This window comes from Cynoglossus semilaevis, chromosome 7, assembly GCF_000523025.1.
Source record: "Cynoglossus semilaevis isolate Cse_v1.0 chromosome 7, Cse_v1.0, whole genome shotgun sequence".
Taxonomy (NCBI): Eukaryota; Metazoa; Chordata; class Actinopteri; order Pleuronectiformes; family Cynoglossidae; genus Cynoglossus; species Cynoglossus semilaevis.
In genome coordinates this window covers 1,862,962-1,872,467 of record NC_024313.1, presented here as the reverse complement: position 1 = coordinate 1,872,467, position 9,506 = coordinate 1,862,962, and the positions used below count along the sequence as shown (strand labels likewise).

Genomic DNA, 9,506 nt, shown 5'->3' with positions numbered 1-9,506 from the left:
CAGATTCTTCGTACATCTAATCGTACGTCTAATCTTAAGATATTAGATGTTTTCTGTCTTGTTTTCTTTCTTGGAGCAGACCATATGAATAATCTACTCCCTTTGGCTCCTCTCACTTACTGATGTTAGAGTCTCTCTGTGTCTTATTATTTTAGTAGTCATGCCTGGTCATACCGGTTAATACATTTTTTCACAATTATTTTTAAAAAAAGTGTTGTTTCTTAATCAACAGAATTAAGAAACAACAATTATTTTTGCTGTTTCTTAATTTGTTTATAACATGATCGTTATCAATTCAAACCCAATTGAATCGTTCAAACAGCCCTAATATCTGTCAGAAATGCCCGTTGATTATTGTCTGTGGGAAAAGGAGCATTAGAAGAAAAGATCACAACTGCCCGAAAAAAAAAAAAAAAAAAGAAAAAAGCCTCACTCTGGAGACGACAACAGAGTCTCCCTCATAGCTCCAGGCCTGCTCTGTTTACCTGAGCTCTCTCAGTGGCTTCCTTCCAAAGTAGTCCTAACGTAACCCAATGCCTGGGCCTGATGAATGCGGAGCTGAGCCGAGCCACTCCCCAAAAAGAAGCACACACCTCCAATTCTACGGCGAGTGTGATGTGGTTTGTGCTGTATTGTGGGAAACGCATTTGATCTATAATTAAAGTGCATTTTGTTGGTGTAATTACAGATTTAAAGGCACCGTCGGAAAAAGTGTTTTATGGTTTGAATGTTTACCTTGACTCTTGACTTCCTGGCTTGTCATTCCTCCGCGTGGAGCTCAGCACAGCTAATTATCTTGGATGTTATGCTAAGAATGTAGGGCCGCGTTGGGAACGTTGTTGATCGTCTTACTATCCAAAAATTACATCCATGTCCCTGGACTTTTTTTTTCTTCCAATATCATAATTTTGCTATTTTCAGGGTAACTTTTTTGCTCTAATCATTTATTAATTATTTCATATAATGTATTTTTAATTGTACTACTTCAGTCGTTAACTCATGGCATGACTGAGCAACCCTGGAAAATTAGTTATTTGATTTGATCTGACCTTGTAGAATTTGTAGTTATAAGTTTGTTGTGATTTTGGGCATCAAAAAGTGCCTAAAGCGATGGTCGAAAACACTGGTGGTCACAACTTCATGTCACTTTCTTTTTCTACCTGGTGAAATGCACTTGCTAATTACAGGTTGAGCAATATTTTGGTATCAGATCCTCAAATAGTTTGAATCCTCAAAAGAGGATGACCTGAACCAATGACCTGTTTACATAACAAAAAAAAAGGGGCATTGTCCTCTTAAGCCTGATATTAAAAATAATTTTCAACGCCTCAAGTTGACTCACAAAATACTTTCTAATCTGTAAATACTTTGTAAACTCCAGCTCCAGCAACAGGAAGTCCATGTTTCTCCCTTTGTTTTCCTGCAAAACAAGTACAAGGACATTAAAAAATATTCATATTTAATGAAATATAATTTGAAAAAACATCAACATGATGTATTTGTCCATTTTTTTCACTTCCAAAATTCACCAAGCGGGCCGGATTGAACCCCCTAGTGGGCCTGTTTTGGCCCCCGGGCCATATGTTTTGACACCCTGCTTTATACTATGTGTACTTTGTACCTGGTTTGTTTTCCTGCAGGTTGAGTTTGTGTGTTTTTTTTTCCACAGTATGGCAGAAGCCCACTACACTTGGCTGCCTATAAGGGCCACACCGAGGTGGTGCATATCCTCCTCAAAGCTGGATGTGACCTGGACATCCAAGACGATGTGAGTAGCCGATCTATTTGTCTGCTCCTTGGACGTGGCCCAATCTTTCTTTCATCCTTAACTTGCGCTGCAGTCCTGGTTGATGGTCACCAGCAGCTGCTCCTTTTTTTTTTTTTTTTGCCATTTACACCTGGGAATTGTGTGGGGGGAAAAAAAAAACCATTTTTTTAATTCTTCCTTTTTGGGTTCAACTGTTGTTGTGATGAACTCCACTGACCTTGAGTGGGACTTTTTGGACTTCCCACCTGCGGGGTGGCCCTCCCTCCACACAGAGAAAAGCAGTAACTCAGATCTGGGGCCCGACCCAATTTACTCCGTTTGGTCCGTGAGCTCAAGGACAGGTTGCAGTACATCTTCCAGGACTGGAGGGAGCAGGAGGTGCAGACTCAGACAGGAGGCAAAAGAGAAGGAGGAAGAGGGGAGAAGAAAGTGGAGGAGGGCTGGGAGAGTGAAGGAGGTTAGCCCAACCTGCTCCTATTGAGCCACTGGAAACTTGTTCTCTCAAACCGTCCTTTTTAATCAAAGCCATTCGTTTTTTTATGTTCCTGCTGCTGCATGTGGCTCAGTTCTGGAGTAATTCTCCCCTCTTCTGTTCCTCCTGCTTCTCCTCTTCTCGCTGAGCTATTTCACTGTCAACGCTGGCTAATTTGTAACAGAATATAAATCTGAATTGGACCTTTCCTCCTTTGGGCGTTTGTAGTCTCTGCTTTCACCCAGTTTTATGAACCACAGTGGACCCTAAACCAGCTGCTGTGGTTTATATAACTCCTGAACTGGATTTGCTGCTTCCATCTAGAGAAATACGTTGGGATTTGGGTGAAATTACATAATTGCAAATGGTAAAGACATAGTTTGTTTTGGGGGGGATTTGGTTCTTTGTGATATATGTCTTGCTCAATGATGGAAGTACTGAGAAGGAGAAGAGCTTGTCAGGGCTCATTTTTTTGAACGATACAAGATAATATTCTTAAAATAAAAAAAACAAAAACAGCTCAAAACCTAAAGACAGGTTGTTTTTGTTTTTTTTTTTACCTATATTTAGCAACATCTAGTGGTTGGGTTTCAAGTGGAATATTCGCTTCCTCGACCTTAAAGTACCTCTTACGGAATGTAGAACAACAAGATTTTTATCTATTCCTTTGAAACACACATTATTCTCTTATACTTTAAAATGATTGGTGTAAGTAAAAATACAGCTTTTTTTTTTTTTGTCAAACAATAAGATGCTGTTATAGATTTAGGTTTAACTTAATTGATGTGTTTTTAAAAATCTTAAAATACTGTTGTAGAATGTTACATAGATGAGAAATTTAACACCTCCTTCTTGATTTTTCCATTATGAGCTGACGTTCTAAATAGAAATGGATGAATGCGAAGTAAAAAAAACCAAATCTCCCATTCACTGAACTATTTCTTCTAGGGTTTTTTTTTGGCCAAAAATGATTAAATGGACTGTCTCAGTTGTACTGTCAATTCCAAGTCCTTAACAAAATGAATAGAGTTCGATTAAAAAAAAAAAGTGGTATAATTGATGTAATCAGAACCGGTGTGTTGATAATTTTCTACCTTTTCTTTCATTATTCACTCCAAGCATCATTCTTTGCGTTCTAGTTCTTGTAAGCTTTTCGTGTGTGTGTTCCTCTGTCATCCCGTAGGGAGAGCAGACTGCGTTACACCGGGCTGCTGTGGTGGGTAACAGTGATGTCATCAATGCGCTCATCCAGGAAGGATGTGCCCAGGACAGACAGGATAAGGTGCACTACGACAGAAACAAACACACACATAATAAAAAAAAAAACATAATGGCACCTCTTCCACAGTCAGTCAGAACAACAAAGGTTTCACAGGACATTTAAACATCTGTCTGTAATGTCCTAAGTTCTCTATCACTAAGTTTGGAAGTCTGTTAAAAGTCGCGGTTTACAAAGAAAGTGCTTTTTCTAAGATTCAGTTGTATGCATGGTGTACAGCTAACTATAATGTTCATGCCATTAGCTTCATGAAGAGACATTTGTTTTCAAATAATGTCCAAGAAAAAGCAAGTGGAAACAAATATCGACTAACTGTGGGAACAACATACAGTAATTGTAGTGAAATCCTATAGGTTTTTTTTTTTTTAAAGAGAGTAATTAGAATGTCAATTGTCATTTGTTAAGGTATTGTTCGCTATTATTGAGCCTTCTTTTGTCCTGATAGGATGGCAACACGGCTCTGCATGAAGTGTCCTGGCATGGCTTTAGTCAGTCTGTCAAACTGCTGGTAAAAGCTGGAGCCAACGTCCACGCAAAAAACAAGGTGATACTAACGTTTTGGTTTTTTTTTTTTTAGTTTCCTGGTATTTTTTCGGTTCTTGTTGTTTTGGTGTTTGGTTGTGTAGTATTTTTTTTACAACATAAAACTATTGGGCAGAAACATGGCCTATTGGTTCTATCTGGTCTGGTCACATGATCATGACGATCTAAAGAGAGATAAATAAAAAAAAAACTTAAATAATGTTTTTACTCTGATTATGTTGCATTGTAAATCATGTTTTTACTCTGATTATGTTGCATTGGAATCATTGCAAAACCAAAGCATCTGTTTACAAAAATGAAAAAGTTTTCCTATTAAATGCATACGCTAGGCCAGGGATGTCAAACATACGGCCCGCGGACCAAAATCGACCCGCTTTGGGGGTTCAATTCAGGTCGACTGACGAATTTTGAAAGTAAAAAAAAAAAAAAGCACAAACATTTCATGTCTGTGATGTTTTTTCTGTACCTGTACTTATTTGCAACACTAAACAAAGAGTTAAAAGTCTTTCTCTCACAGGCAGGAAACACGGCTCTTCATCTTGCGTGTCAGAATGGTCACGCTCAGAGTGCCAAGGTTCTGTTGCTGGGTGGATCCAGGCCTGATAGCAAGAACCATGTGAGTTTTTATTTGAACCTCACATTCATATAACTTTGTGACAGGATCCTTGAGCTGTGTGTGTGTAAGAACGGAAGGTCGAACGGTTGCTTATTGACTTGCTCACTTTTTGTTATAACAGATGTGCGTCGGGAGGCCCCCGGTCCCTTTTCAATTGTTTTAAACGAGTTGTATTGATTTCTAAGTCAAACGCGTTCATTTGTAAGTCGTAAACTGTTACTTGTGACAGTTTGTCACCATTCAAAGCCATTATCGATTAACTCGATGTGCACAAGTGAGAGTCATTTGCTTTTCACAATTTAATGCACTTTTTTTTTCAACATGCTTAAATGTTATTTAGCTTCAGCATCGTGAGTAATGGGTATTTATAAAACAAATAAACCAGTGTGATGTTTGTTAAAAAACATTTTTACTTCTTACTTCTCCATTAGCATAAACGAGGAGTGTCAAACATAGGGCACGTGGGCCAAAACCGGACCGCTTGGGTCCTCAATCCGGCCATCTTGATTCATTTTGAAATTTGTAAATCTCATAATTTTGTGAAATCACAATTTAATTAAATATGAATGAATAACGATGAATATCAAACATGGACTAAATGTTATTTATAGGTCATTTGGTTATGAGTTAAATCCACTCAATAAGCATGATCAATAAGTACAATTTCTTACGATTTCAGTTGGGTGACACATGTCTGCACGTGGCATCCCGCTACAACCACGTTACCATCATTCGCATCCTGCTGGGAGCCTTTTGCTCCGTGTCAGAGAAGAACTTGGTGAGTCTCCAATTAAAGTAGAAGTTTTTGACTGTATTCTTATGTATTATGCACAAGTTGGAGAAGAGAAAGTTCTGTTTACTGTTGTTGTTCTATTAAAATTTCACTTTGTAATACGGCTGGCGTGGAGTAACAAAAAAAAAAAAAAAAAAAAAGTAATCACAGCATTAACTTTTGTTTTTCGCTTATGTGTATTTGTTCGTGCACAGGTCGGGGACACGCCGCTACACTTGGCTGCTGCTCTAAATCATAAGAAAACAGTACGCCTCCTGCTAGAGGCGGGTGGAGACAGCCGCGTCTGCAACAATGTGAGTTAAGAACAGTCTCTGACAACATTATTCTTGCTCATTGGAAGTGTGTGTCCCCTGGCTCTCTCTCCGATCTTATCTTTATCTACACATCCATGTATATGTTTTATGCATTAGAAATCCCTCTTTTTTTCCATCCCCAGTTTTCCCTAAGCTGCAGTCTTTACTTTGACTGTGTGTTTAAAGAAGTCAGTTACAGTAAGGCAGACTGTGGATGATTATTTATTATACTACAAAGTACAAGTTAAGTAATTTTACTGCAAAAAAAAACGACCACTGACTACTGAATTAGTCAACATTAGCCAGGAGAGCAGTTTTATTACGTCTATTACGGGAGTTGTTCTGTAAATGTGAAACTAAATTTTCACAGTCAGGTCAAATCCACAAATGTACTCACTAAACCAGGTGTGTCAAACTCATTTCCACCAGGGGACCACACCAGCAGTACAGTTCCCCTTGAGGGGCCGGTTATTAATGAAAGACTGTATAGATCGGGGGTGCCCAACACCTGGTCCGCGGACCAGTACCAGTCCATAGGTCATTTGGTACCGGGCTGTCATATCCATTTACTTTCTTTATTTATAAGATAATCTGCCAGTATTTTAAAATAATAGGTCATTTAGACTGATACAAACAGAATAGAGTCTAAAATATGTTTTATTTTGATATTTGAATGATCCTTCAATGCTCAGCGCCTTGGTACCGGTCTGTAGTAACAGGTGGTACTACTGCTCCCTCGGGCCACATAAAACGGCTTGGTGGGCCACATTTGGCCCCCGGGGCCTTGAGTTTGACACATATGCACTAAACATAATTTTAGAACCTTCTTAAATTCTGACTTGTGGAAAATAACAGTAGTGCCTTTCAGCAGTTGTAATGTCAAGCAATGCAACATTTTCTTACCTCCACCCAGGCTACATCCACAGCCCTGCACATAAACTGCTCCACGAAAGCCTGTCAGCCATGTGTGTCGTCCTCATGTTTGATCCCTAGAAACAGAAAAAAAAAACAACGTTCTCTATTTTGGTCTGACAAATCAAGGGGGGTGTGTTTTAACAGACAGACAAAAAACAAGCAAAAAAAAAAAATGACATGAGCGAAGCAAATCATGTCAAGCCATGCATGTCAACCCCCCCAAAAGTAAATAAACGGCTCCAACAACAACCACTGCAGCATGGATAACCAGCAAATGTCTTTGTGACTCAACTGTCATCCCCAGCTGCTGTTGTAGCAGCCTGCAGTAAAATGAGCCGGGTACCGTACTGCAGAATTTATAGGAGTAGGAGTATCATATTATACATGAATTTTACTGCAGGTGGAAAAGTAGAAAACATTGGTCTGGGCTATATGGTATCTACTTTGAAGAGTGACCCTTGGAATTGTGGGACTGTTACACATGTGTCTTAGAACTCGATGGCTCGATCCAGACCAGTATTGACGATTAGTATATAGTCCGATATTGGACAGATTTCAGGATCTGATCTGATCTGATACCTAAGCCCAAATGCTCAACTTAAAAAAAACGACAGGCCAGGTTGCAATATCGGTATCAGATATGAAAAAGTTGCATCGAGCCGTCCCCTAGAATTGACATTACATCATTCTTCTGGTTTATTTCCACAGGCAGGTGAAACGGCTCTGGATAAGGCACGAGAACACAACAACCCAGAGGTGGCTCTGCTCTTGACCAAAGCTCCTCAGGTGAAACCAAAGCACAATTCTGAATATGTAACATAATATTCTATTAAACCAGAAAATGAAATTATTTATTCTATGCGTTATTATTTGCATATTATTATATGCAAATTTTTTTTTTTTACACATTTTACATTATATTAGTTGGCAGTCCTACAAAAGTTGTCTCTTAATAGTAAATTCAGTATCTAGTTTGGTATATTAACGGATAATAAATCTAAATATAAATGTTTTTTATGTACATTCATTTGATATAGAGTCAGGCTCATAAACAAGTTTTGACATGAATTCAACAACTGATTAGTCTCAGGTGTCAGTTAATCCCCTCATCTTTCCGCAACTGAGCCGGACTCGACATCCTAGCAGTAAAGACAAAAACTGTACAAACTGATACTTGTGCCCGTGTCCCGAGGGCTCCGTCCGGTGTCTTCCTGTAAACCATGACAGCGAGTCAACGCCCACATCGGGAAGCGCAGTGACCTAACCTGAGTGTTATCGAATGACACCTGTTTCCTGCTGCAGTTAGCGGTGAATGAACGATGTGAACGCGTGAGCGCTTCGGGTCACGATCGCAGTTGTAATAACCAACGCGCATTCCTCTGTTATCAGGTGCAGAGTTTCGTGCGCGGCAGGAGTGTGAGAAACAGAAGGGACAAGCTGAAAGCTGAAGGCAGAGCTCAGTCAGTGCCAAGAGATGAATTACTGCCCAATAAGGTAAATATAGGAGCAAGATTTGTTAAAATATTTATACCTTAAAAGTTCTGAAAAGTCTTTAAATTTCCACTGGGGAAATATCCATCGTAAAGTTCTACATTTATCACCACACCATAAAATCAAAACTTCCCGTGTCCCCTCCTAAAACACACACACACAGTCTGGTTTTCATGAGTTGTGAGGACTTCACATAGACGTTCCCTAACCCAAGAGTCTTGAAGGCGTGGACAAACTTTTTGACTCGTGGGCCACAATTGTCCTAAAATTGAACGGGGGGGCCGGGTCAGGAGCAGATAGATAGCTAGATCCTAAATGACATGCAAAAGTCATGCATAAAGGCTAAAATGCTAAAATTATTTTATCATTTTCGACGCCATCTATTGGGGAAATGTGGGTATTGCAGGGAAAAGGCAGAAGTATAATGATAATATAAATAAATTATATAATTTGAAATAGTCTGGCGGGCCGGATTAAGAAGCTGAATGGGCCACATCTGGACCCCGGGCCTTAGTTTGGCCATTCCTGATCTAGATGTTACTAATGATTTAATTTTGAATTTTTTTTTATTTTAGTTTCAATTCTTTTGTTAGTCTGTACTGCAATTCTAATCACATCTGTTGTGGTTACAAAATAAAGCAGGTTTAATTGCTGTAATTTGAGAACAATTAGCGGGTTACGTGAAATTAACCTCTGCTTAACTATATTAAAATTAAAAACCCATGTGAACGTATTCATTTTTTATTATTCATTAACAGGATAATATAAAACGTTGATCTTTTTTTTAAGCCAGTAAAACAAACGTGTGCCAAATGTTTCCTGGAAAACACTGCACTGCCAACAACTCTTTCCTTTTTCCTGTTTCCTGGAACAGGACAGCGCTTCTGCTGCAGACGACACGCAGAGCAGCGAGCGAGCAGCTATAACCAAGTCAAACACCAAGAGGAGAAAGAACAGAAGGCTTAAAGAAAAAGTAAGTACCCTGGCGTGGCTAACAAAGTCAACATAGCTGCGCCCAGGACGTGGACGAGTGAGTCAATATCAGTCCCCGACATCGGGGGTTTGTAGTCAATTCTCATCCTAAACATTGTTCTCCCTCCAGCCAGTCTTATCTGACCCCCTACGTCGCCGAGAGATGAGGCGCAGCGAAGCCTTCCACCGGAGGAAAAGTAAACTGCAGGGAGGGTCCCCTCACGCATCCACCGCTCCTCACAACTTCAAAGCCTATCAGCTGTACACGCTGTACCGTAACAAAGATGGGAAGATAATGCAGGTACAACATCGGCGGCCAACATTACCCTTCAGATATAAATCACGGATTTATCCGCCCGCAGTG

At 39.6% G+C, this 9,506-nt stretch overlaps 1 protein-coding gene and 1 long non-coding RNA gene across 7 annotated transcripts in view; one reads left to right on the top strand and one right to left on the bottom strand.

Annotated features, from left to right (window-relative positions):
- The window catches only part of ankrd6b (ankyrin repeat domain 6b), a 26,238-nt gene that overhangs the window by 8,608 nt on the left and 8,124 nt on the right, over positions 1 to 9,506 (top strand). For 2 of the 5 annotated variants that reach the window (XM_008312716.3, XM_017033847.2), the window contains exons 3-12: positions 1,670 to 1,768; positions 3,424 to 3,522; positions 3,965 to 4,063; positions 4,580 to 4,678; positions 5,358 to 5,456; positions 5,666 to 5,764; positions 7,388 to 7,465; positions 8,069 to 8,173; positions 9,045 to 9,143; positions 9,273 to 9,443. In XM_008312716.3, the coding sequence (XP_008310938.1) occupies positions 1,670 to 1,768; positions 3,424 to 3,522; positions 3,965 to 4,063; positions 4,580 to 4,678; positions 5,358 to 5,456; positions 5,666 to 5,764; positions 7,388 to 7,465; positions 8,069 to 8,173; positions 9,045 to 9,143; positions 9,273 to 9,443 (1,047 nt within the window). Of the gene's footprint in view, positions 1 to 1,669; positions 1,769 to 1,904; positions 2,226 to 3,423; positions 3,523 to 3,964; positions 4,064 to 4,579; positions 4,679 to 5,357; positions 5,457 to 5,665; positions 5,765 to 7,387; positions 7,466 to 8,068; positions 8,174 to 9,044; positions 9,144 to 9,272; positions 9,444 to 9,506 lie in introns of those variants that run through there. The other 3 variants (XM_025056909.1, XM_025056908.1, XM_025056910.1) reach the window with 2 other exon arrangements.
- The window catches only part of LOC103380685 (uncharacterized), a 15,296-nt gene continuing 7,044 nt past the window's right edge, over positions 1,255 to 9,506 (bottom strand). Inside the window, exons 5-9 of one of the 2 annotated variants that reach the window (XR_003050116.1) lie at positions 6,668 to 6,753; positions 3,335 to 3,527; positions 1,986 to 2,130; positions 1,622 to 1,898; positions 1,255 to 1,420 (exon numbers count right to left, since the gene is read on the bottom strand). This is a non-coding gene — a long non-coding RNA (uncharacterized LOC103380685). Of the gene's footprint in view, positions 1,421 to 1,620; positions 1,899 to 1,985; positions 2,131 to 3,334; positions 3,528 to 6,667; positions 6,754 to 9,506 lie in introns of those variants that run through there. The other variant, XR_521708.3, reaches the window with a different exon arrangement.